Source organism: Callithrix jacchus, chromosome 9 (genome assembly GCF_049354715.1).
Source record: "Callithrix jacchus isolate 240 chromosome 9, calJac240_pri, whole genome shotgun sequence".
Lineage (NCBI taxonomy): Eukaryota > Metazoa > Chordata > Mammalia > Primates > Cebidae > Callithrix > Callithrix jacchus.
In genome coordinates this window covers 113,729,995-113,757,798 of record NC_133510.1, presented here as the reverse complement: position 1 = coordinate 113,757,798, position 27,804 = coordinate 113,729,995, and the positions used below count along the sequence as shown (strand labels likewise).

At 47.8% G+C, this 27,804-nt stretch overlaps 1 protein-coding gene across 2 annotated transcripts in view; it reads right to left on the bottom strand.

Annotated features, from left to right (window-relative positions):
• CCDC63 (coiled-coil domain containing 63) overlaps positions 1-20,726 on the bottom strand; it is a 46,885-nt gene extending 26,159 nt beyond the window's left edge. The window contains exons 1-6 of one of the 2 annotated variants that reach the window (XM_035257596.3): positions 20,628-20,726; positions 14,901-14,999; positions 14,289-14,458; positions 9,752-9,941; positions 5,158-5,277; positions 19-200 (exon numbers count right to left, since the gene is read on the bottom strand). In XM_035257596.3, coding sequence (XP_035113487.3) covers positions 19-200; positions 5,158-5,277; positions 9,752-9,941; positions 14,289-14,458; positions 14,901-14,909 — 671 coding nt within the window. In that variant the 5' untranslated portion in view covers positions 14,910-14,999; positions 20,628-20,726. Of the gene's footprint in view, positions 1-18; positions 201-5,157; positions 5,278-9,751; positions 9,942-14,288; positions 14,459-14,900; positions 15,000-15,198; positions 15,338-20,627 lie in introns of those variants that run through there. The other variant, XM_078337274.1, reaches the window with a different exon arrangement.
• Positions 20,727-27,804: the final 7,078 nt, after the last annotated feature.

Sequence of the window (27,804 nt, the reverse complement as noted above, 5' to 3'; positions counted from 1 at the left end):
GACCTCTCCCCAGCCCACCTCTGCTCATAGGCCTGAGAAGATTGCTCAATGGCCAAGTTCATGGTTTTCTTCTGCATTAACAGGTGCCGCTGGAGCTGCTGGTAGACATTGTCATGAGCAGCCTTCTTAAATCGTAGGTCTTCAATCTCCTTCCGGAGCTTGGCATTAGTCGTCAGCATCTTGTCTAAGTGAACAGTGACCTGTTGAAAATGCCATGCTTCAAAACAGGGCTAATTTCTGGGGCGTTAAGACAAGCTTCCAGAAGGCACCTGGAGGGCTGGCAAGTCTTTGCCCCACTGCACACCCAAGGGCCATGGAAGAGTGGTTGGAGCACTGGGGAAGAGGCTCAACTGGCTGGAGCCACTTGAGTGGCTCACCACCTGGCCAAGCACCCTTTGGGGGATCGTTTTTCCTGGATTTCAAATTCCTCAACTACTTTTAGACCTAACTTCCAGGGGAGAGGGGAAAAAGCTAAATGACACCATAGGAAATAATCAGCCAAACTGAGAAGGTATTGATAGAACTTTCTACAGGACAATTGTCTTGGATTCTTCAACAAATTGATAGCATGGAAAAAAAATGGGGTGGGGCTGTTTTCAAGCATCGTTTCTCAAACTCAGCACTATTGGCACTTTTGGGCTGGATGATTCTTTGCAATAGGGGGGGCTGTCCTATACTTTGTGGGATATTAAACACCCACTGCATGCAGGTAGCACCCTCACCTCCAACCCTGTTGTGACAACAACACTGTCTACTTTTGGGGAAAACATGCTTTGGAAGCAAAATCACTCCCAATTGAGAGCCACTGTTCTCCATTAAAGAAATTTAAGAGACCTAACAATTATGTGAACCTCGATTGGATCTGCCTTCAAAAGACATTTTAGGGCCACCCAGGTACGTGCTAATGTGGACTAGGTATTGCGTAATCTCGTGGAAATATTATTAATTTTGTAAGGTGTAATACTGGTCTTAGGACTGTGAAAGAAAATGTTTAAGTTTAAAATATACAAACTAAAGTATTTCAGGGTGAAATGTTGTGACACCTGTAATTCACCTTCAAATACTTTGGGGGAAAATGGTGAAGCAAATAGAGCAAATGTTAACAGTTATTAAACCAAAGTGATAGGTCTGTTCATTGTTTCATTTCCTCTACTTTCCTATATGTCTTATAAATTATCTTAGCTTTTTTAGAAAGTGTTTTTTTAAAGGTGATGTTATCGGTTACACTATTCACAGGAATGTAGATTGGTGCAGCCACTATGGAAAACAAGAACGAAGGTTTCTAGAGAAGTTAAAAATAGAGCTACCATATAACCCGGCAATCCCTCTCCTGGGCATACACCCAAAGGAAATAAAATCACCACCTCGTAAAGACATCCGCACTCTCACATTCATTGCAGCATTATTCACAACAGCCAAGATTTGGAAACCACCTAAGTGTTCACTGACAGATGAATGGATGAAGAAATTGAGGGGCTGAGCACAGTGGCTCATGCCTGTAATCGCAGCACTTTGGGAGGCCAAGACAGGTGGATCACTTGAGGTCAGGAGTTTGAGACCAGCCTGAACAACATGGTGAAACCCTGTCTCTACTAAAAGTACAAAAAATTAGCTGAGTGTGGTGGCAGGCACCTGTGATCCCAGCTACTTGGGAGGCTGAGGCAGGAGAATTGCTTGAACCTGGGAGGTGGAGGTTGCAGTGAGCCGAGATCATGCCACTGCACTCCAGCCTGGGCAACAGAACCAGACTCCATCTAAAAAAAAAAAAAAATTATGCTGTATTTGGGATTCCTGCTAATGAGCAGATTTTAGAGGCTCTTGCCACAAAGAAAAAACAAAAATGGGTAACTATGTGAGATGATATGTTAATTTGCTTCACTGTAGTAACCACGTTAATATCTATATGTATCCAATAAGATGTTATATACCTTAAATATATACAGTAAAATTTATTTTTTATTTTTGTGAAATAAGGTCTCACTCTGTCAATCAGGCTGGAATGAAATGGTGCAATCACAGCTCACTGCAGCTTTGACCTCCCAGGCTCAAGCGATCCTCCCACCTCAGCCTCCCGAGCAGCTACAGGTGCAGGCAACCACACTCGGCTACTTTTTTGAATTTTTGTTAGAGACAGGGTTTCACCATGTTGCCCAGGCTGGTCTCAAGCTCCTGAGCTCAAGCGATCCTCTTACCTCAGCCTCCCAAAGTGCTCAGATTATAGGTGTGAGCCACCACACCCAGCCTGTTTTTTTTTTTTTTAATAATTTTTTTAGGTTTTTTTTTTTTTTTTAAAAGACCATGTGAAGCGTTCCCATAAGCATTGAAAAGAAACAACTACAAAAAAAAAAAAAAAAAAAAAACACCTAACTGTAAGGGGATTTAATTTCGTTGGAGGTTTTCAAAGTATGTTCTCAGAAACCTTAGGTTTCTGCAGGGCTAACACTGGGGTAAAGCAAGTGAGACAACCAGGGCATGACATTTAAGGGGGCACTTGCTCTCAGGCGCCAGCCCTGCGCTTCCACAAGCCTGAGCATGAGAGCCTCCTCAAATGTTGCACCCTGGGCTCTTTGCTTGCCTCCGCTAGGCCCAGCTCTGGGTATTCCTGAGTGTCTCCCCTAGCCACCACACAAGGCAGGGGAGTCCCTGGGAGCAGAGCATTCTTATCCTGTCTTGGCATCCTCCACTTCCTCTTGGGAAGTTAGCAGTTTTCAGTCATTTGCTCTTTAGTGTGAATTTTGCTCCAGGACTATACTCCAGGACTAGTATTTTGCTCCATACTCTCTATCCTCTGATCGTTGGGAGAGAGAAAGACCTGATGTATGGGGAGGATTCTCAGTCTCCACTTTTGCTTTTTTTTTTTTTAGGAGACAGAGTATTGCTCTGTCACTGAGACTGGAGTGCAGTGGCACAATCTTGGCTCACTGCAACCTCCACCTCCCAGGTTTAAGTGATTCTCCTGCCTCAGCCTCCCAAGTAGCTGGGATCACAGGTGTGTGTCACCATGCCGGGCAAATTTTTTTTTTTTTTTTTTTTTTTGAGACAGAGTCTCACACTGTTGATTGGGCGAGAGTGCAATGGTGCAATCTAGACTCACTGCAACCTCCACCTCCCAGGTTCAGGCGATTCTCCTGTCTCAGCCTCCTGTGTAGCTGGGATTACACGAGCACACCACCACACCCACTAATTTTTGTCTTTTTAGTAGAGATGGGGTTTCACTATGTTGGCCAGACTGCTCTCAAACTCCTGACTTTGTGATCCACCTGCCATGGCCTCCCAAAGTGCTGGGATTATAGGCGTGAGCCACTGTGTCCAGACAGCTGCCTAACCTACTAAAAGGCACAATCACATCTGGTTAGGGATGAAGGGGACCAGCTTGAGATATAAAAAAACAGACCTCTCATGAATGTAAGAAGGAGCATTACTACAGACCTTATGGAAAAAGCATAAGAAATAACTGTATACCAAGAGATTAGGATAATTTAGATGAAATAGACAAATTCCTAGAAAGACACACATTACTGAAATTGACTTGCGAAGGACAGAACATCTAAATAGACTTACAAGAAAAAAGCAGACCTCTGAGGCTGCAGTAAGCCATGATCATGCCACTGCACTCCAGCCTGGGTGACAGAGTGAGACTTCATCTCAAATAGAAAAAAAAAAAAACAAAACTGGACCTATAGACAAGTCATCATTACATCATGCATGCATTTAGTAATTCATTCAATTGACAGATACTTGCTGAGGCATTAAACACCATGCAAGGCATTAAATCTATGAGTCTGAACCAATGGGACGTTTGGTCTCTCTGGATTTGCCAATAATGGTTCTGATGTCTGAACCTAAGCCCTAGAGGTTCTGATTTGGTGAATCCAGAGGGCATCCAGGAATCTGTATTTTTAACATATATCTTGGGAATTCTGAGGCACAGCTGCAAATCACTGGGCATGGATATTAAAAAGACACTGCCCTGTCCTCCGGCAGCAACTTGGGGAGGCAAACAGAGATCAGATCCAATTAGCTCCCATCATGCCTGGTCAAAGCCCGGTGGTCAAAGTGGAGAAAGCTAAGAACCTTGTTTAGTGAGGCAATGATGGGCTTTCTTCCAAATCCATTCACTTTCTCCAGTAGCTCGTGTGGGAGCTACAGTTTCACAAACCAGGCTGGAATGTGTGGTTTGTGCCTGTCTATGATTCTGCCCCTCCTCTTTTTGCTCTTCCAGGGGAACCACCTCTCCTCTAATCCACATATTTTGGATAAGGCTGCCCTTCCCTGACTTGGGGTGGTGGTGGTGGGTTGTGGGGAGAGGGGTCCCAGGGTAGTCATGTGACTCGGGCCCATATATTTCATTCTTCTGATCACCATGATTGGTTCAGGGATGGGCACATGACCCAAGCTGGCCCAGTGGGAACTCTCCCCAGAGCATGTGGTTAAACTCTTAGGGGAAAGATGTTTCATTTCTGCTGACATTTGTTCATTTTGGGGGTTACCTAAAAATGAAGTCCTCTGTCCTTTCTCAGAGGAGAGATGGACAGAGAATATGTCCTAAAGACAAATATGGAGCACCTGAACCCAGCTATGCCTGAAAGCCTCACTTCCTCCTCTGAATCTTTCAATTCTATGACAAACACATTCTCTATTTTTGCTTAAGCCAGATTGCAATTTAGGGAACCCTGGTTAATGCAAAAGCCACTGAAGATTAAGGGTGATCACTGCCACCTTTCCCATTATCAAGTTATGCATATCTATGCCTACTAATTCTTGGAGACAACAGCACCACCAACAAACAGGCACTGGCATGACAGAGGCATGAGCGGCTTGTCACGGAGAAGGAAGGTCTAACTAATGCTGCTTTGGTAATGGGTAATATGTGAGCTGCTTTTTGAAAACAAACTGGAAGTTTGGAGGCAGAGAACTAAAAGTAGGCATCCCATGTAGGCTGGGGGATTCGGGTAAGGGTTTGAGGGGATAACCACATTTGCTAAGGTGGGTGGTAAATCCTAAAGGCTTCCTGGTCTGTGTGTCCATTAGTTCACCTGCTCCTGAGTTAACCAGGGAAATGGGTATGCTCTGCTAATGGCTGGGCAGACATCATTCTTTGCTGTGAGCAAAGGTGGGCAGAGCTGTTTGCAGAGCTGCAGAGAAGACCTTACATACGAGATTCAAACGGGTTTCCAAAATGTGGATCTGTTTCTGCAGTTTCTGGGCGTTATTGGCCTCCTGCATTTTTACGAAAATCTGTTTTTGGTTTGCAATTTTTTTTTCCATCTGAACAATCTGAAAAAAAAAGAGAGAGAGAGAGAGAGAGAAATTCCAGCTGTGTTAGCATCTGTATGGGTACCAGTTCTACAGTTCACTAACTGAAGGGTGCTCAGAAAAAGCTGCAATGTTCTTTCTTTTCCCAAAAATGGCATTTTAACTTGTCTCTTGGATGCCTGCTCAATTAGACTTAATCTTAGCCAGTTTGGGGTACAATGAAACAATATGGAGTTTTTGCTCTCACTTGTGCATGTGAATGTCACTCACCTGCAACACTGACATACATTGACATACATTCTGCCTACCCAAAGTCATGGTTTTCAGCAGAAATGACATCGTCCTCTGAGGGGCCTTCTTTAAGCTTGGAGAGGTGTTTTTTTGGCTCTTGCAATGATGGAGGCACTAGTGGCATTTAATGGTGGGTCGTGAGGGTCACATACCCTGCAACATGTGGGATAGCACCAGGAATCCAAGATTTATCATCTATCCTTGTGACTTCCCAGTGTCCCTCTGGACATTATGTAGGTGAGAGACCTCTTTATACTTTTCTCTGCTTTGCTTTGAAACTTTATTTTCTTCTTCTTCTTCTTCTTCTTTTTTTTGAGACAGGATCTCTCACTCTGTCGCCCAGGCTGGAGTGCAGTGGTGCCATCTTAGCTCACTGTAACCCCCACCTTCCAGGTGCAAGCAATTCTCCTACCTCAGCCTCCCAAGTAACTGGGACCAAAGGCATGCACCACCATGCCTGGCTATTTTTTTTTTTTTCTTGAGACAGGGTTTCGTTGCCCAGGCTGGAATCTTGACTGGAAGTGGTGCAATCTCAGCTCACCACAACCTACGCTTCCAGGGTTCAAGCAGTTCTCCTGCCTCAGCCTCCTGAGTAGATGGAATCATAGGCATGTGCAACTACGCCCAGCTAATTTTGTATTTTTAGTAGAGACAGGGTTTCTCCATGTTGGTCAGGCTAGTCTTGAACTCCCAACCTCAGGCGATCTACCCACCTTGGCCTCTCAAATGCTGGGATAACAGGCATGAGCCACCATGCCTGGCTGTTTCCACACCTGGCCAAAGAAGATAGTTTGATTCTAGGCACAGACAATTCGGCCAGCACTTTGGGAGGTCAGGGTGGAAGTATTACTTGAGCCCAGGAGTTTGAGACCAGCCTGGATGACAAAGTGAGACCCCCCCCCCATTCTATGAAAAAATCTAAAATAGTCAAGCGTAGTGGCCTGCACCTACAGTCTCAGCTATTTGGGAGGCTGAAGCAGAAGGATCACTTGAACCTGAGAAGTCAAGGCTACAGTGAGCCGTGATTGTGCCACTGCACTCCAGCCTGAACAGAGCAAGACCCTGTCTTAAAACAAAAACACAACTATCTTTTCTATGCACACACACAGAATTTTCCATTCAGTTCTAACAGACACTGAATTATCCAGGACTGTAGTCACTATATCAATCACGAGAAGATTGTTCTTTGATTTGTTTGGAACTTTACTAAGAGTTGGTCACCATTCTGAAAATCACATCACCAGCGCAGCCTGAATCACGTTATTCGAGTTGTGGATGTAGCCAGGCTGCATCTTTCTGCAGTGTGTGTCATCTTTGGTGATTCTGCTGATCAAAACAGGCCTGTGACTGCATTTTTTAGGCCAGGGGTCTGCAAACTCTACCCCTTGGCCAAATCTGGCACGTTTCCTATTTTTGTCAATAAAGTTTTATTGAAACCCAGCCATGCCCATTCATTTATGTATTGTCTATAGCTTCCCTCAAGCTACAAAGTCAGAGCTAAGGACTTGCAACAGAGACCACATGGCCCACAAAGCCAAAATATTCACTATCTGGTTCCCTGTAGAAACCGCTTGCTGGCCCTGTTCTAGGTAAGTCAGATGAGGACATTCATGTATCAAAATAAATATTTTAGTATAAATAACCTCCCTTTTATTTCTTCTTTATATTATAATTAAGCATCATATTGATTGTAAAGCATAAGTAAAGGGAAAGGATTGTATCATTTATGAATTTCATTTCAGGATTGTAAAGAAATAATTATTTGCTGTTGAAAAAGTGTGTTGGCAGACATAATGTTGTTTGAAAAGCCAGATATAAAGTGCATATCCTGGAAGAGGTGATTTAGATGCAATTCTATCTGCAGACAAAACAAAGGTGTGATGCTGGACATCAGGATGAGGTCCCTCTGGGGTGGTTTGCCAAAAGAGACCAAGGAAGCCTTCTAGACACGGCAATAATACACCTCTTGATCTTAGTAATGATTACATGAGTGTATACCTAAGCATCGGTTCATTGAGCTGTATCCTTAAGACGTGTGCACCTCACTGCGTGTAATTAGCAACTCAGTGGAAGGAGAAAGGAAGGGAGGAAGAAAGAAAGGAAAAGAAATGGGTGTTGGAGGCTGGGTACGGCAGCTCATGCCTATAATCCCAGCACTTTGGGAAGTCGAGGCAGGTGGATTACCTGAGGTCAGGAGTTTGAGACCAGTCTGGTCAATGTGGTGAAACCCTGTCTCTACTAAAAATACAAAAATTAGCCAGGCATAGTGGCACATGCCTGTAATCCTAGCTACTTGGGAGGCTGAGGCAGGAGAATTGCTTGAACCCAGGAGGTGGAGGCTGCAGTGAACCAAGATTGCACCACTGCACTCCAGCCTGTAAAACAAGAGTGAAACTCTGTCTCTAAATAAATAAATATAAATATTTAAATAAATTACCTGTCTCAGCCATTTCTTCATAGCAATTAATAAATACTATAATAGAAATAGTAAGTGTTTCCCAAGGATCGACTGTGTGCAGGACACTGGGACAGGCATGGGGTTGGGGGCAGGGGTGGCACCGTGGAGAACAAAGCAGACATGGTCCTCCCCCTTGTGGAGCCGTCAGGCTGCTTAGGGAGCCATAAACAACACCAGATTAAGGCATAACAACAACGGTGAGAAGAGCTATGAAGAGGGTGCTACAGGGAGCCAAGGTATCCCTGCTTGTCCCCCAGCTGCTCTGTGCCCCAACAGGCTGACCCGGCTGCATCCCCAAGGGGCTCCCTTGCACTGAGGATCAGAGGGTTGGAAGAAAGAGAAGCCATTTCCCCTGGCTTGCTCCAGGCTCTCCAAGTTCCAGACCACAGCCCCCTCGCCCGCCATTGTGAACCCTAGTGTTTCAACATCCCTACTCATGCCCATACCCTTGCAAATGGGCCCTGCATTAAACTCTTCTCAAAGTACTCTGCTGGGGGTGCTCTGTGTTCCCAGCCAGGAAGCTGACTGACACAGGGAGGTATAAACTAGAGAGGGGGCACAGAAAAGGCCTCCCTAAGAAAGCCACATTTAAGTTGAGACCTGAAGGATGGCTGGGAGTGGGGAAGGGGTGGGAATGGGGAAGCACAGGCAAAGGCCCTGAGCGGGGCCAAGGGGTAGGCGGGGGCTAGATCATACAGGGCCTTTCAAGCCATGGTAAGGGGCGTGACCATTAGTGCTGTGCTCTTTGCCTTCTAGATAATGAGAGGATGGCACTTCCCAGACCCCTTTGTGGATGGGTAAGGTCACGTACATGACTGTTTGCTCTTGCTTTTTCTTTTCTATCTCTTTTTGTTGTTGTTGCCATAATTAGAAAACATGACTATTTTGAGCCTCTGGGTCATGAGCAGAAGGGACATGTTTCAGCCAGCTGCGGCGGCTCACGCCTGTAATCCCAGCACTTTGGGAAGCCAAGGCAGGCAGATTACTTGAGGTCAGGAGTTCAAGACCAGCCTGGCCAACACGATGAAACTCCATCTCTACTAAAAATACAAAAATTGGTCAGCATGGTGGTGCACACCTATAGTCCCAGCTACTCAGGGGGCTGAGGTATGAGAATCGCTTGAACGGGAGAAGCGGACTGAGCCGAGATTGCACCACTGCACTCCAGCCTGGGCAACAGAGTAAGACTCTGTTTCAAAAAAAAAAAAAAAAAGTGACATGTTTCACTTTCAGGCTGGAACATTCAATTGCCAACATGAAACCCTCTAGAACTCTCTTTCCTTCCTGTAACACCTGGCAATGTTCAAGATGGTGGCAATTCCTTCAGCCTAGTCTCAGTGTGAGAAGATACAGGGGCTCCTAGCCAACCCACAACAGTTACGTAGCATCCACAAGGAGAAAACCTTAAACTTTCAGTTTTAAACCACTGAGAATGCAGGAGGGGGCTGCATTCATATTAATCAAACCTCTCCTAACAAATATGGTGCAGCTGTGGCGGTTTATTCTCGGTGAAGCGGGCGGCGCTGGGGAGCACCGTGGAGGGATGGATTGGTGAGGCTGAGCCTGGGTACTGGAGCCCAGAGGTCTCAAGGGTGGCAAGATAGCAGCAGTCACATTTAGCAGGCTGTTCAGAGGAGATATCGGGATTCTGGGGTGTCAGGTCTGGCCTAAGGCATCATGAACATGCACCCCAACTGCTACCCTTTGCTCTGTGTTCTGGTTAACTCTTTAAGAGAAAGCCCACACCTTCTCATCCAGGTCAGCCAACTGCACTTTCATGGATTTGATCGAGGCCTCGTAGTCCTCCTTGGCTTGCAGCAGGAAACGCAGCTCCATGTAGTCCTTCTCACTCTGATTCACGTTCCTTGAGGATTTCATGAGACTCAGCAGTAGGGTGAGCTCTTCCTGCTCTGCCTTCAGGGTCTTGATCTCCTTGCTGTTGGAAAAGCAGCCCGCGATTAACCCTGAACCCCTGAGTTTACCCCTGAGTTAACCTTGACAGAGCACATCAGCCCTGCAAGGAGACGTGGAGAGAGGAACTTCCCACATGAGTGACAAGGCAAAAAAGACTTGTCGAAGGTCTCAGTTCCAGGTCTGGAAGCCTGATCACCTGAGACCCGGTTCACCATGATTTCCCGCTGCCCCGCCTTCTCTGAGGTAGGTATTTTTCCTAGGGAACAATTTGCAGCTGTGCCTGTCAAAACCCATTACCCAGACATGGAGGAAGCCCCCAAGTTCTCTTTCGCCAGCAACTCCCTGGCACCTGTCTGATTCTGCAGATCATCTTTCCAGACTTCACCATCAATTATCTCCAGTAATGAGGAGTAAACCATCAGGCAGGATTTTTTTTTTTTTTTAAGCAGAGTCTCGCTATGTTGCCCAGGCTAGAGTGCAATGGCACGATCTCAGCTTACCACAACCTCCGCCTCCTGGGTTCAAGCAATTCTCCTGCCTCAGCCTCCAGAGTAGCTGGGACTACAGGCACGCACCACCATGCCCAGCTAATTTTTGTATTTTTAGTAGAGACGGGGTTTCACCTTGTTGACCAGGATGGTCTCGATCTCTTGACCTCGTGATCCACCTGCCTCAGCCTCCCAAAGTGCTGGGATTATAGGCGTGAGCCACCTCACCGGGCTAGGATTTTTTTTTTAAGCAGAGTCTCGCTGTGTTACCCAGGCTGGAGTGCAGTGGTGGGATCTCAGCTCACTACACCCTCAGTCTCCTGGGTTCAAGCGATTCTCCTGCCTCAGCCTCCAGAGTAGCTAGGACTATGTGCCACCACACTCAGCTAATTTTTGTATTTTTAGTAGAGATGGGTTTCGCCATATTGGCCAGGATGGTCTCAAACTCCTGGCCTCATGTGATCCACCTGACTCAGTCTCCCAAAGTGTTGAGATTACGGGCAGGAGCCACCACGCCTGGCCAGGCAGGATTTTCAAGTTTGCATCCACACAGGATGCCCAACAGCCTCTAAGCTGCACCAGTTTCTCTCCTTGGAGTGCTAATGATGAAATGGGCTAATCTGAGCCTCCTCCTTTTCCTGTTTACTGGGATGTGGGTAAACAGGTGGATTTGCAAAAGATCAAAGAGGGCTTGAAAGACTGCACAACAATGGAACAAGGGGACATGGCACGGAGGCTGAGCTTCTGGCAGTCTGGAGACTGACACCATTGCCCAGTGTGGTTTGCAGATCAGTAGCATGAATGTCCTTTGGCAGCTTGGAGAAATACAGAATCTCAGGTGCCCAACCTGGGACCAATTGGATCAGAATCTGCTTCATTACAAGATCAAGTGTCCAGATACTTCAAAAGTTTTGGACACACTGCTATAGAACAGTAAAGAATGTTCTACAGGCCCGGTGCAGTGACTCACCCCTGTAATGTCAGCACTTTGGGTGGCCGAGACGGGAGGATTGCTTGACTCAGGAGTTCACAACCAGCCTGGGCAACATAGCAAGGCCCTGTCTCTACAAAAAGTAGAAAGTGTAGCTGAGGTGGGAGGATCACTTGAGCCCAGGAGACAGAGGTTGCAGTGAGCTGAGATCGTGCCACTGCACTCCAGCCTGGGAGACAGAGTGAGACCCTGTCTCAAATTAAAAAAAAAAAAAAATGTCCCAGGACAGGAGTTGGCAAACCTTTTTCTACAAAGGGCCAAAAAGTAAACCAATAGGCGTGGCTGTGCGCCAGTAGAATTATATTTACACAAACCAGCAGCCAGCCAGATTTGGCTGAAGTTTGCAGACCCTGTTGTAATGGGACGATCTGCAGTGATGAAATGCTCTCTATCCGCAGGGCCCATAGCATCCACTGAGGCACAAGTGATTACTGAACACTTGAAATACTGGAGCTGCGCGTTTGCAGCAGAACTAAATTTTATTGTATTTTTATTTATGTTAATTAATTACAAATGTAAATAGTGACATTGGGCCAGTGACCAGCTATCTTCTCAACCGGCTTGGGGACTTCTCTTCCCTCCTTAAGCCCATCCTGGAAGGTGGGGGCAGAGGGGTATCTTTGTTAAGGTGGAGAGAAAAGAGAGTACAACACTACAAGAGTTGGGTTTTCAGGGCGCTGTGGCTCACGCCTGTAATCCCAGCACTTTGAGAGGCTGAGGAAGGCAGATCACCTGAGGTCAGGAGTTCGAGACTAGCCCGGCCAACATGTTGAAACCCTTTCTCTACTAAAAATACAAAAATTAGCCTGGTGTGGTGGCAGGTGCCTATAGTCCCAGCTACTCAGGAGGCTGAGGCAGGAAAATAGCTTGAACCTGGAAGGCAGAGTTTGCAGTGAGCCGAGATCACACCACTGCACTACAGCCTGAGCGACAGAGCAAGACTCCACCTCAACAAAAAGAGGTTTCCAGAGAGGGTTGGTAAAAACAAAAGGAAGGTTTGTCTATCTCAAAGCAGGGCTGGGACTGGTGTAAAGGCAGTAAGATCCCCCAAAACCTTCAGTTACTCCCTGGCTGTTGTAAGCCAGGGTCAGTGCTGGGGGAAAGTGCCTCCTTAAATACTGTATAGGTGTTTAAAGAACCTAAACTCGGGCCAGGCACGATGGCTCACGCCTGTAATCGCAGCACTTTGGGAGGCCGAGGCAGGCAGATCATAAGGTCAGGCTTTCAAGACCACCCTGGCCAACATGGTGAAACCCCATCTCTACTAAAAATACAAAATTAGCCAGGCGTGTTGGTACATGCCTATAGTCCCAGCTACTCAGGAGGCTGAGGCAGGAGAATTGCTTGAACCCAGAGGCGGAGGTTGCGGTGAGCCGAGATCGCGCCACTGCACTCCAGCCTGGGCAACAAGAGAAAAACTCCATCTCAAAAAATAAATAAGTAAAATAATAAGAACCTAAACTCTTCACTTCCACCCTCCTCCCCTTCAGTTCCATCAGAGTAAAACCAGATCAAACGAATTGACTTAGAGCCAGAACCCTGTGTGTGGGGCAGGGTTGGAGTAGAGAAAGGTTAAATTCAAGAAAAACTGTCAGAGATATATCACAAAGGAGGCATTTCCTGATGCCCACCAGAGGTAGGCTTGAGAATCAGGCCAGCCAGGAACAGATGTGCAGGTTGTCAACTGCACAGCCCTAGGAAGCACCACCAGCTTGAAAACACATCACTGTTTTGTAGATTTATTACAGTTTTGTGGGAGACACTTTCTTATTCTAACAAAAACTCTATATAATGACAATTTTTCCAGTAGATGGCAGTAAAGTGTCTTGAGAAAGTGTGCCTTTTAAAAAATTCACATGGAAGGTTCTTATGGGCTACACCTGGCCCTGAGTAAGTTGAATCCATGGAAAATCTAAAGAATCCCTTTCAGGCCAGGCACGGTGGCTCATGTATTCCCAGCACTTTGGGAGGCCAAAGCATGCAGATCACCCGAGGTCAGGAGTTTGAGACCAGCCTGGCCGTGGTGAACTCCCGCCTCTACTAAAAATACAAAAAGTAGCTGGGTATGGTGGCAGGCACCTGTAAACCCAGCTACTCAAGAGGCTGAAGCAGAGAATTGCTTGAACCTGGGAGGCGGAGATTGCAGTGAGCTAAGATCACACCGTTGCACCGCAGCCTGGGTGATAAGAGCAAAATTCTATCTCAAAAAAAAAAAAGACAGAAAAGAAAGAAACAATACATTCTAATTTCTGGTACAACCAAATTTTAAATATTCTATCTTGCAGTTCTCACAATTAGGAAAAGTCGTTGGAGTTTCCGCCTTCTCTGGGAACTCATCCACTTCTCTAGTAGGACAAAGGGAGTGACATTTCTGTGTGCCATGCACCCTCAAGCCACAACTGATTGGACCAGGAGGAGACCCCTGACCCAAGCTGAGCCTATCAGATTCTCCCACTTCCAGGAATGTGGGGTTGGAATTGATTCAGGCACGACCCTCTCTCTGTGCAGCTGGTAAACTTAAGAGATGGAGCAGCCACTTCCCACCAGCTGGGGCTGAAATTCAGAGACAGAAGAACCAAAGTCATGTGTGGAGAAAAACAAAAACCAGAACTCGTCCTCAGTTAGGTCCTTCCCTGAGATCTGGGTGCCCTTCCCCCCAGGGGTCCCCAAAACACCCTGCATTTTGACAATAAATTCGTCCTCTCCACTGAAGCCATCTCAAGTGGGTTTCTCTTGAAACTAGTCTGCAGATAAAAGACCATGAGTCCTCCAGAGGGGCTCAGAGGTGGCTCCCTGGCCCAGAGGTCACAGGAAAGAAGACAAGCACCATGAAACCCAACCCCACCTTTCCTCCAAGGCCACTCTATGTGAAGCTCCACCCATCACTTACTTCTGACTCTCGATCTTCCGCTGGTTTCGGAAGTTAAAAGACTTCCGGCTTTCCACCATCTTCCTGAACTGCTGCCTTAGCTTCCGGAGCTCTGCTTCCGCCTGCTGCTCTTTGGTCTTCTCCGAAGGTTCCTCGGGAACATCGGAGTCTTTCCTCCTGTACTTCTTCAACTGGGGGAGATGGAGAGGACGGGGAGGCCATAGTGGGTCAGGTGGCTAGAGAGGCCTACAGTTTGGCTTAAGGGTGAAGGGCAGTGGGGCTAGCTAGGCCAGGGCTAGAGGTGGAAGACCTTCCTTTGAGTGATGTCAGATGCTTGTCTATTACATGGAAAACCCACCCTGGCTTGCTCGGGTGGAGAGATGACTGACTTGTAATTGCATACTATGGTGGGAGGTGGGTGTTCATTGGAGCTCTGGGTTCAAGTTCTGGCTGTGCCATCTAGTGAAAACTTGGGCAAGTCACTAGGTGTCTCTGAGCCTCCAGCCTCCCGCCTATGAAATGGGGGAGCACAGATCTGTCGTCAGGATGAGATGAGCTAACATGTGTGAAGTGGACGGCACAGTGCCTGAGCCCATAGTAGGTGCTCTGTGGCCGGGAGCTGGCATCACCTACCCCGGACATCTTGGAATCACACTTGACCTCCGTTTAGACGCCGTACCCAGGGAGCTCAAAGCCAACAAGGCTGCCTCTCTCTCTGCAATGCCCTGTCCACTGTGGCAAAAGGAAGAGAACTTGTGAGCCACCCCTGCTGGGGGTGCAGGTCAGAATGGCACCTCCTCCCTCCCCCTGCCACTCCTTCCTCCACCCACAGCTTGGCACATGAGGAGGATACACAGATGGCTACCCGAGTGTGACAAAAGGCACTTAATTTTTTTCAAAGCATTGCTTTCCCAGAACCTGTTTCTCTCACCATTTATTATTAGGAGCTGGGCAGATGGTTCTGATGTGTCAGTTACCCTCCTGCTCCCTGTGTTCCCAAAGAGCGGGCAAAATGGCATCAGAGGGCCGGGCACGGTGGGCCAGGCACGGTGGCCCATGCCTGTAACCCAGCACTTTGGGAGGCCGAGGTGGGTGGATCACTTGAGGTCAGGAGTTTGAGACCAGCATGGCCGACGTGGTGAAACCCAGTCTCTACACACACAAAAAAAAAAGTACAAAAAAATTAGCCGGGCGTGGTGGCACACACCTGTAATCCCAGCTACTCAGGAGGCTGAGGCAGGAGAATCACTTGAACCCTGGAGGCAGAGATTGCAGTAAGCCAAGATTGCACCACTGCACTCCAGCCTGGGTGACAGAGCGAGACTCCATCTCAGAAAAAAAAAGGCATTGGAGCAGTGTGTCCCCTGATGGGGTTAAACAGAAATGTGGCCAACTTCAGCTGCAGCTGTCGGGGAATCCCCACCCTCTCATCTCAGAGCAGGTGTCAGTATTCCTATCATCACCACTTGAACTTCATCTGTCCCACAGTTATTCAGAGCAAGGAACAGCATTAATCCCACACATCCTTTAAGGTTGTGAGACCCACTGCACAGCCAATTCCAGACTGCAGGGCCTGGGTTCCCAGTGCAGACATTCCAGCTTTGCCACCACTGAGGGTCCTGCAATGCAGCGGTGTAAAGCATTGGTTGTGCTAATCATTGGATGTCATTTCAAATTTCTCCAAAGCCACTTATAAAGCTTGGGCAAGTCACTTCAGTTCTCTAGACCTCAGTTTCCTTGTCTGGAAAATGGGAGAAATTCTAGAAGCCATGTCATTGAGTGTATAAGACACTCAGCACTGTGCTTGGCACAGTGGCTGGGATGATATGGCAGGATATGGATTGTTTCAGAAGGTCCAGGGTGGTGAATGTTGATGACGGTGAGGGGTGTTCCTCTACCTCCTGGTAACAATACCCTGAAGTTCCCATGAGAAGCCACACCCTTCTGAACTACTGGGGGCGGACTATACCCCTCCACCTTCAGGATTGGGGCATCTGACTCTGGATGAGCCAATCAGAGTGCAAAATCCCTGGTCAATCTGCATGACCTCAGCATTCTAGCCCGGGATTTCTTCAGGGGCGGATGGGCACGTGAAGCTAGCTAGTCAAAGCAGAGTGAATGGTGGAATTTAAGCTGGAACACTCAAGGAGAGAGAGACTTTTGTTTCCTGCTGCGCTTGAACCTCAGTGGATAAGGCCAGGAGAGGCTGACAGCCATCTTGCCTTTGCAAAAGGCTGAGCACCAAGCTAAAACGGAGGCAAGAAGACAAAATGAAGACAGACAACCTTGAGGACAGGACATCATCCAAGCACCAGCATTTAGCCAAATCTGAACATACCTCTGGGTAATGTCCAATTACAGAAATCAATATATTCCATTACAGCAACCTGAGATGCATTTTCTATTGCTTGCAACCAAATGAGTTCTCATACCTGAAGTACTTACCTCTATTTAGCACATAAACTGAGCCTCTACTGTGTGCTACATATGGTGTGGAATTCAGTGGTAAGTCAACCTGCAAAGTCCCATAAATTCTGCCTGGGACAAAATAGTGGAAAAGGCTCCACAAAGAAGATGACTTTTAACTTGGGTTTTAAAAAATGAATAGGAGTTCACCAAGCGGAGAAGAAAAGTTGGTGGGGAGAATTATGGGCAGAGAGAAATGCCTGGGCAAAGGGTGAGAAGGAAGCGAATGAAAGGAGTGTTCAGAGAATGATGTGTGGGCAAGCGTAGGTGGCAGCGTCTAGTGGAAAGTGGCTAGCAAAGAGACTGGATCCTGCCTTCTTTTCTTTTCTTTCCTTTTTTGAGACAGAATTTTGTTCTTGTTGCCTAGGCTGGATGGAATGGCATGATCTCGGCTCACTGAAACCTCTGCCTCCCAAGTTCAAGCGATTCTCCTGCCTCAGTCTCCCAAGTAGCTGGGATGACAGGCACGCACCACCATGCCCAGCTAATTTTGTATTTTTAATAGAGATGGGGTTTCACCATGTTGGTCAGGCTGGTCTCGAATTCCTGATCTCAGGTGATCCACCTACCTCGGCCTCCCAAAGTGCTGAGATTACAGGTGTCAGCCACCACGCCTGGCCTTGATGCTTTTTAAAAGCAAGGATGAGATAAGATCGGCCTGGAGGAAATCAGTTCATTGCCTCCCCCGCAGTCACTTCCCTTCGTGCTGCGGCATTGTTGCTTGAGTTACCCTGCTCCTCTCTGATCCAGGCAGGGCTATGGGATGAATTGTCACCAATAGGGTGTGAGCAGAGGGGAAGTCTGTCACTTCCAGACCATGACTTTTAAGCAGTGGATGTGACTTTTCCAAACTTTCTGGCCTCATCTGACATTTATGGGAGGCAGAGCCACAAATCAGGTCCCCAGATCAACTTGTAGAAGTCACCTGACAACCATGAACATCCTCATCGGATTGTTACACAGATGTGAAATTAACCTCTGTCGTGTTAAGCGAATGAAATGTGCGGAGGTATTTGTTACAGCAGCTAGCATGCCTGAGAATACCCTAACTTCTTTCTTCCTAACACAAATCTGATTTTGTCCCCACTCAATGTGCCTAGTACCAGAGGACGACTCATGATTGGTTCCTGCTAATCATGGTAACCATGGTTCCCTTTGTCATCTGATTGCCAGATGTAGCCAATGAGACATAAGGAGAAGTCTATTCCATTCCTTTGTGACAAAAAGTGAGAACTTGGGCCTGGCTCAAGCCTGTAATCCCAGCACTTTGGGAGGCTGAGGCAGGCAGATTACTCGAGGTCAGGAGATCCAGACCAGCCTGGCCAACATGGTGAAACCCCTGCTCTATTAAAAATACAAAAATTAGCCAAGCCTGGTGGCAGGTGCCTATAATCCTAGCTACTGAAGAGGCTGAGGCAGGAGAATTGCTTGAGCTCAAGAGATGGAGGTTGCAGTGAGCCGAGATGGAGCCACTGCACTCCAGCCTGGGTGACAGAGTGAGAATCCATCTCAAAAAATTTTTTAAAATAAAATAAAAAGTGAGAGCTTGTATGTGTTCCTCTCACCTCTGCTTTTAGGAATTATTGTGAAAGCATGAATGATAGTTGGTGCAGTGGCAACCATCCTGTGACTATGAGGAGAAATATCACTGTCACACTAAAGACAGCAAAGAGGAAAGATGGGGAAAAAATTAGGTCCTAATTGACACTGTTGGCTACTGCCCCATCCCTGGAACTGCCTACTTCCAGACATTGTGTTATATGAAATAACAAGAGTCACTGTTGTTTAAGGCAGTCACCAAGTATTTTGTTCATTGCAGCCTAAAGCATTCCCAACTCACATGATCCGTACCTTGAAAATGATTCTCAGGTTAACGGGCAATAGGACAATAGTGGCTGGCAACGTAGGAACCTCTGGATTTTCCCTAATGTTTTTGAGGGTTTGAGGGTCAACTGAATTGTCTAATATTGAGAAATTCCCATAGACAGGAAAGTGGTATAAGACAATGGTTCTATATCTTGATCATTTCTGGAAGGGTCTTCCAGGTGGAGGCAGAAGCTATAGGAGGATTTACCTAACAAGGTTTGGACAAAGGATACTCCCTCTGGGACCTCTTTCAACCCTGGAATTCGGGGCAGTTCCAATTTCATATTGTCCAGGAGCTGTTCTGTATTCCAGGGCCCTTTGTGTCCTAAGTGGATTTGTAAGGCACCATCTTAAAAGCATGAATTGGGTATACCTGACCTTCACTGCCAGTGTAATTTGACCCCTCTGAGCCTCAATTTCTTCGTTTGTAGAATGGAGATACCCACACCCATAAAATAATGCCTGTAAAGTGGTTAGCATAGTGCCTAGCTCATGACAGACACTGGGTGAATGTAGCTTGTTTGTGAATTAGGATTTCCAAGTACCAGTCTGTCTGGCCCATGGGATCATTGGCTGTTTTATGCACCATTCTCCAGCAGCCAAAGGCTCCTTCACCTTTTTGCTCCATCACCGTTTTGCTGGTCCATATGTGCATACAGTCACTCCCCATTAGGGTGCTGGCTTCTCTTCAGGTTCCAGATGCTAACCCAGGTCTTTCTCTTTTGGTCAGTGCCCTCTGGGATGGGTTCCTCTGTTCCCTGCAGAACAGATCCACCCCCTCCCCACCCCTATCTTCATAGCTTGGTCTGCAGAGCATCTCCCAGATGTCCTGACCCCTGGCTTACCACCCTCTCATTCAAGGGTCTCAAACTCCTAACCTATGGGGCCAATTCAACGTGCCTCCAGTTCTGTTCCACAGTGTTTCAAAATATAACTGTGGGTCATGCACTCACTCTCCTGGCCACAGGCTGAACTCCTCCCTCTTGGCTAACCTCCCCTCCCCGCAATTCTTGCATTTTCTGTAACTGCCTAGAGCCAGCAGGAATTTGAATTTGCAGTTCCTGGTAGGAATCTAAAACCTGCTCACTTCTGGGGAGCAGTGCGTACAAGGAAAAGTGCAGAGAAGTCCGGCAGCCCAGGTAAGGGGACATCAGGCAAGGGCCTCCTGATTCTTGGGCCTCAGTCTGTTCACCACAGCATCCATAGTCCTGGGCACATGAGATGCTCTTGGCAAAGTCTGAATGAATGAAGTTCCCTCCAGGCAGAGACCATCTTTATTTGTCTAATATTGAATTAGGCCTGCAGCTCCTCTGCTTCGGAATTTTAGCAATCTGCCTTTAAAAGACAAGCCTGCACCGTGAAGGATTCTCTAAGGACCCTGGGACAGGCAGCTACGTGGATCATACTGAGTCAGGGCTGTACAGCCTGCTGATGGAATTACACATGTGCTTAGGGCACTAGCCAAGCAGGAGCCCAGAAACACACAGGCATGTTTTTTGGGTTTTTGTTTGTTTGTTTAAAGGATTATTATGGGAGAAAAATAAACATTTGTTGAATTTTTTTTTTTTTTTTTGAGACAGGGTCTCTCTCTGTCACCCAGGCTAGCTTGCAGTGGTGCAATCGCGGCTCACTGCAGCCTCAACCTCCCAGGCTCAAGTGATCCTCCCAACTCAGCCTCCCAAGTACCAAGTAGCTGGGACTACAGGTGGCGCCACCACGCCCAGCTAAGTTTTTTAATATTTTGTAGAGACGAAGTTGCCCAGGCTGGTTTCAAACTCCTGGACTCAAGCGATCCTCTTGCCTCAGCCTCCCAAAGTACTAGGATTACAGGCATGAGACACCTCGCGCAACCCTGGAGTTCTTTTACACGCTACAATTTATTTATGCTTGATTACTGGAGACCCTGATATTTTCCAGGCTTAGGGAACCGAGGACTGAATGGGCTGGGTACTGCGACCGCTCTTTGCTTTTTCCCGGTAGGGGGAGCTATGGCGCAGCAGGAGCGGCTGAGCAGGCGACAAAACTTACCAGGGGCGGGGCCCGGACTGTGCCCTTGGCGGCTCGGGCCGCTAGTCTGACGGCTGCTGCAGCTGCGCGTGCGACTCCGCCGGGAGGGCTGCTTGCCCTGCGGCCTCGCTGCGCCACACCCCCAGCCCCACGCCCCGGAGTTCTAGGACCACTGGAACAGGCGCCTTTGTGACCCGCACAGACTTGGACGTTCTCCCCTGCAAGTCCCTGGGAAGGCACAAGGCCCTCGGGAGGAGAGGACAAGAGCAGCTGGCTGGAGGGAGGCTTTTGGTTGGGGGAGAGGAGCGACCCATTCTCCAGTGACCCCTTACCAGACTAGCTGGACCCTCATGACGCTGAGTGACTTCTTTTTTTTTTTTTTTTTTTTTTTTTGAGACGGAGTTTCGCTCTTGTTACCCAGGCTGGAGTGCAATGGCGCGATCTCGGCTCACCGCAACCTCCGCCTCCTGGGTTCAGGCAATTCTCCTGCCTCAGCCTCCTGAGTAGCTGGGATTACAGGCACGCGCCACCGTGCCCAGCTAATTTTTTGTATCTTTACTGGAGACGGGGTTTCACCATGTTGACCAGGATGGTCTCGATCTCTCGTGATCCACCCGCCTCGGCCTCCCAAAGTGCTGGGATTACAGGCTTGAGCCACCGCGCCCGGCTGCTGAGCGACTTCTTGAGTCAATCAGCAGTCTCAGGCCCTCCCTCGGCCAATGCCATGCAATCGCTGGTCCGCCTCACCCCACTACACCCCATTTACTGCCTTCTTAGCCTACACCTACACTCGTGCTCCCATCACAGCAGCCCTGCTAGGTACAGACTTCGCACGCAGCTAACTCAAAGGAACCCCCCCCAAAAAAAAAATTGGGGGAGGAAGAGAAATCATTCACAAGAAAAATAACTTCATCAGTGCAGGAGAATTTTCTTCAGAACATCTACCTCACTCCCACCCCCTGTGAACATAACACGGGAACCCAAGTGTGATCCAGGCAAGTGGGCTTCTCACTGCCCTAACAGAGTTTAGTAGTTTGAAGATACATATTTTTCATACAATTGGCCCTGAAACACAAGTCAACTACTTCCTCTGGAGCTAAACTCTAGAAACAATCATAGAATTAATAGGAAATTTCTACAGTAATCTTGATGCCTTGTGATTTCCACTTTAACTCCTGAGTGGATTGTAGTAGCTCAGCCCTGCTAAGTTCTTCACTTGATCTGTCAATTCTTGGGACAGGATGTGTTTTAGAACTTACTGTATTTTGGAGCCCAGGTGTGCTGACTCATGCCTATGATCCTAGCACTTTGGGAGGCTGAGGTGGGCAGATCATTTGAGGTCAGGAGTTCAAGACCGGCCTGGCCAACATGGCAAAACCCTGTGTATTTTTTTGTATTTCTACTAAAAATACAAAAACAAAAAAAAACAAAAAAAAACTAGCAGGGCATGGTGGTGTGCACCCAGTCAGTGGCAGTGGGCCCCTGTAGTCCCAGCTACTCCAGAGGCTGAGGCAGGAGAATTGCGTGAACCCCAGAGGCAAAGGTTGCAGTGAGCCGAGATCTTGCTCATTCCAGTCTGGGTAAAGTGAGACTCTGTCTCGAAAAAAAAAGAACTTACCATATTTTTGGTTTCAGAAAGATAATATGGTACACCAGGGAGTGTGTTGCCCCTGATGTTGCTGGCAGCCACGTTGTAACCATGACGGAAGTCAGTGGGATGGTGTATTACACATAGGGTTTGGGTAGCACAGCCCGAAGCACACACTTTACTGTTTCTGTAAGGAAACATGAGCACTCATGTCAAGTAAGATAAGGATAGATTATGAACAGCTGCATGTTAGGCCTTGCCTCCAAATGATTCATATCAAGTGTTTGGATACATTTGACCATCCTCATTTGACAGATGAGGAAACTGAGACTTGGAGAAAACAAGTTTTGCAGTCAGTGGAGCGGCCAGGATTTGAACTTAAGGCTGTCTGTCTCTAGAGTCCCATGCTTTTCCACACCCTGACTGAACCCGCAGCCCCAAAGCTGAGCAGCTCCATTTAAAGGATATTTAAAGGGCCGCTCCAGCACTCAGCTCCATGCAGAGCCCAGTAACTTACACATTTCAAGTGTCAAAGACTGAAAAATGATTAAGTTCAATTAGGTTCAGGACTTGTTAAAAATAGACCTTCCTCGGATGAATTTACTCTCTGTCTTTATGGGCACAGCTCTCAGCCGCCCTCATGCAGAGACGTACCAGGCTGTTTAAATTAGAACATGTCAGAATTGATTCTGCTAAAGGGACCTTCTGCTTCATCAGCGGGTCTTGGAGCAGGGTGAGATGCCAGCTTGCCAAAGCCATGAGCCAGCGGTGGGAAATGTTGGCGACATCAGGGCCTCCAGAACACAGGAGGAAATTAGAGCCAAGCCGCAGAGGGGCCGGGCAGAGGCATTTGGATGTCGACCAGAAAACTGACTGTCCAAGTGACTCTTTGGTTACAAAAATCAGAAACCTACTCAAACTAACTCAAAATGATTTTTTTTTTTTTTTTTTTTTTTTTGCCTCCTAGCATCTGTTTTCCTTTCCTTCTTCCCATCAGATCTCAATTTGTTCAGGTAACGGTCCTTCCCTGCTGAGCCTATGTAACTAGGAGCAGTTAAGTTTTATACATACCTCCAAGGTAGATCTCCATTAGTGTCAGCCAATCACAGCCATCCTAACCTCCTTGCCAATGACTGGGAATCTAAGTTTAAGCCAATTAGTGCATAGCATTCTCCCAGAAACTGCTACTGGTCCAGGAATAGGCATGCAACTGACAGTGGCCTATCAGAAAGAAAGAACTTGGGTTGAAGGGAGATGCTTTTCTACCCTTATGGATGCAAACAAGAAAGCATGTTGCCCTTCATGTTACTGGCAGCCCTCTGGCAACTACAAGGGAAACCAGTGTGAGATCAAGGCTAACACATGATGGAGGGAGGAGCCTAGAGAAAATTGCAGAACAATGTGGCTGGCACCCTGATCATACCATGCCTGAAACCCACCTTAGGAACAACAGGAACTCTGCACTTTCTATTATGTAAATGAATATGTTTTCTTGTTGTTTAAGCCAGTGCAGATTGCAGTTGCTGTTTCTTTCATCTAAAAGTGTGCTGCATCATATGAATACTAGGGCTATCTCATGAAGGCTGGAGGCAGATCCCATGAGGAACAAGAACCCAGAACTAGTAAGCCGTCAGGAACCAAGGTAGTTCCTCTCTCCATCCCCCTCTGCAACCACCTGTTCTTTCAACCTGGGCTCTTTTTTTAAGGAGTATTTTCTCTGCTCTCCCCTCTTCCTCCCATCTTGCTTCTATGGGTTCCCATTTTAGAGCCCAGTTTAAAAAAAAAAATCAATGTCCTCATCTCAACTTCCTCATCTCTTCCCAAAAGATGCTCCTCCTCTCTTCCCAAGAGAACACGATTGTCCTAGTCTAGATGTGATGTCCTGCCCCAATGACATGGATCCAGTGGCCCCCAACAGGGTCTTTGAAAATAATTCTCACCAGGCACAATGGCTCATGCCTGTAATCCCAGCACTTTAGGAGGCAGAGGTGGGTTGATCGCTTGAGCCCAGGAGTTTGAGACCAGCCTGTCAGCATGGCAAGACTGTCTCTGCAAAAAAATACAAAAATTAGCTGGGAACGGTGGCATGCATCTGTAGTCCTAACTACTTAGGAGGCTGAGACAGGAGGATTACCTAAGCCTGGGAGTTCGAGGCTGCAGAGAGTTATGATCATGCCAATGCACTCCAACCTGGGTGACAGAGCAAGACCCTGTCTCAGAAAAATAAAAAATAACAAAAATTCTCAGAACAGGGGCACAGGCAGGAAGGGCACAGTAGTGTAATGGAGAGAACTGATTTGCTGTATGCCCTGAGAAAGCAAATAGACCTCTCTGAGCCTCAATTTCTTGTGACTGCCAGGACCAAATTGAGAACTTTAGAGTCTGCAAAGGCTGAGAAACATTTCGCTCCAGCTATGCCATTCAATATAAAGAGTACTGATTACAAGGTAAGCGTCCAGTAGTCTGGATTCCGACTTCTGACGTCGTGTGTATTAAATAACATAACAAATCATGTTGGAGAAAAAAGAGTGTGGGTGTCCCGACTTCACCAGGGCCATTAGTCTCACTTCACTTGTTTTCTGGGTAACAAATAAACTGTCTTTGTTCCTCAGCAAAGGAGGCCACTCTAGCCCCTTCCATCTTCCCCCGCCCTGCTGAGAGGCCTAATCACCACGTCTTGGCATTCAAGGTCCCTCAATCCTCCCTCCTTCTGTGGAGGATTGGATGAGAGAACACCTCATGCAAGTTACACCAATCAGAGCTCCTTTCCTGGGAAATGGAATCTGGACACAAAATTCCCTGGGAAACAAGGACTGACTAATAGGTTAATGAGGTATTGGGTATTGGGGCCAATAGACTGTGTGAAGTCAGGCCAGGGTAGCCTTCCTTCGCCAAGTCTACACTGCCACACAGGCAGACCATGCACAAGCCCTTCCCTCACGTCTTGCTTGCTAGAAAAGTCCTCGTTTTTATTCTAGACTTGGGTGGAGGACCCTGGATCTCATAGATCTCAAGATCTGATTGAGCCCACCTGAGAGCTCAGGGTGGCCAGTGAGAGGGGAAGTCCGCTGGGAGAATTTGGGACAGGTGCTTGCTGAATGTCTCCATTCAGAGTCCCTGGTGTCAGCTGAAGCACATGGGCCCACAGGTGGAGGGAGTTGAGTTCTGTTCCCGCTGCAGAGCCACCAAGCCCACCGGATCATCCATGGACTGCCTAATGGCCTTCAATGCATTTCACCTCCCTTAAGCCAGCTGGAGAGGATTCTGTTGTTTGCAACCAAGAACTATCAGATACAGCCTTTCCCTTCCAGAGCCAGGTGCTTCAGGGGCTGCAGGTTATGGTGCAGACATGGCCAAGTCCAAGAGCCACACCGCAGACAACCAGTTCAAAAAATGGCACAGAAGTGGCATCAAAAAATTCTGATCACCGGTCGGGTGCAGTGACTCATGCCTGTAATCTCAGTACTTTGTGAGGCCAAGGTAAGAAGATCACTAAATGTCAGGAGTTTGAGACCAGCCTGGCCAACATAGTGAGACCCCATCTCTACTAAAAATACAAAAACTTAGCCGGGCATGGTGGCACACACCTGTACTCCCAGGTACTTGGGAGGCTGAGTCAGGAGAATCGCTTGAACCTGGGTGGCAGAAGTTGCACCACTGCACTCCAGCCTGAGCGACCGAGGAAGACTCTGTCTCAAAAAATAAAAATCCGATTGCAGAAGATACAAATCTCTTAAGGGAGTGGACCCCAAGTTTCTGATGAACATGTGCTTTGCCAAGAAGCACAACAAAAAGAATGAATGCAGGCCGACAATGTCAAGGGCATGGGTGCAGGTGCCGAGGCTAGCAAGGCCCTTGCAAAGCCAAGGAGGCTAAGCTCAAGGTCCCAAAGGGCATCAGCCGCAAGCTTGATCGACCTGTCTGCACTGCCCACTCCAAGCTTGGGGAAGCTCAATTAGCCTGCCTGCATTACCCAACTGGCGTGCAATGACGCCATCTTGGCTCACTGCAACCTCCACCTCCTGGTTCAAGTGATTCTCCTGCCTCATGCTGGCACTCCCAAGGGTCTCAGGCTTTTTTGGCCAACGGCCAAGGATCAAAGAGCATCGCTTCCAGCTCAGGCTCCCAAAGGCACCCAGGCCCCAACAAAGGCTTCACAGTAGAGGTGTCTGTCTGCCAACATGAGGACAGAAGGATTGGTATGACCCCTGAGCTGTCGTCCCATGCGGCTGTTTTCCTCCTGTGCTCTGTACAAATAAACTGAGGCAGGAAAAAAGAAGAACTATCAGATACAGAGACAGTGGGCATTGTTGACATCCAGAGTTTCCAGTTCCTCACCAGTGGGGTCCAGAACCGCACCCTTCTTGACCTCCTTCCTATTGTCAAGGGCGTTTGAACCATAGCAACTCCATCTTGAGTAGGGGCTGGGTAAAATGAGGCTAAGACCTACCGGGCTGCATTCCCAAACAGTTAAGGCATTCTAAGTCACAGAATGAGATAGGAGGACAGCACAGGTCATAAAGACCTTGCTGATAAACAGGTTGCAGTAAAGGAGTGGGCCAAAACCAAGATGGCGATGAGAGTGACCTCTGGTCATCCTCACTGCTGCACTCCGTCCCGTGCCACGACAGTTTATAAATGCCATGGCAATGTCAGGACGTTACCCTATATAGTCTAAAAAGGGGAGACATGAATAATCCACCCCTTGTTCGGCGTGTCATCAAGAAATAACCATCAAAATGGGCCGCCAGCAGACCTCGGGGCTGCTCTGTCTGTGGAGTAGCCACTCTTATTCCTTGGCTTTCTCAATAAACCTACTTTCACTTTCCTCTATGGACTCGCCCTGAATTCATTTTTGCACGAGATTCAGGAATCCTTTCTTGGGGTCTGGATCAGGACCCCTTTCCTGCAACACAATGAGGCACAGTGGCGCAGTGGAGAGAATGCCAAACTCCTGGATCTGCCACTGGTTTGCTCTGTGCCCCTAGAAAAGCAAGTACACCTCTCCGAGCCTTGATTTATTAAGACTTCCCAGACCAAATGGAGAACTTTAAAGCCTGCGAAGATTGTGAAACATTTCACCCCACCCGTGACATACGAAATAAAAACAGGACTGGGCATGGTGGCTCACACCTACAATCCCAGCACTTTGAGAGGCGAGTGGACCACCTGAGGTCAGGAGTTCGAGATCAGCCTGGCCAATGTAGGGCTGTTGGGCCCCACAGGGTCATGGGGTGTCCCTTATGCTGTGCTGAGGTGCAGGATCAGAGAAGTAAAGAGATAGGACACTGAAGAACTGGTGAGGAGCATCTGGACTCAGCGGGCCACACCACCTATGAGCGGAGACAGGCGGGGGCCCTGAATGCCCAGAAGCATCTGTATTTATTAGGAACAAGCCAGGGGAAGGGTCGTGAGTGCGGTCATAATCTATAGGCTTAGTCATAGGGCATACCAAATCACGTGAGTCACAAGCAAGGGGACCACCCCATTATGTCACCTGGGCAGAGAGGTGGGCCGTGCGCAGTAGGGGGCCATGCCATGAGCAGTAGTAGAGGGTCATGTACAGAAAAGGGGTCCACCCCCATTAGGTCACTGAGGCAAGGAGGTGGG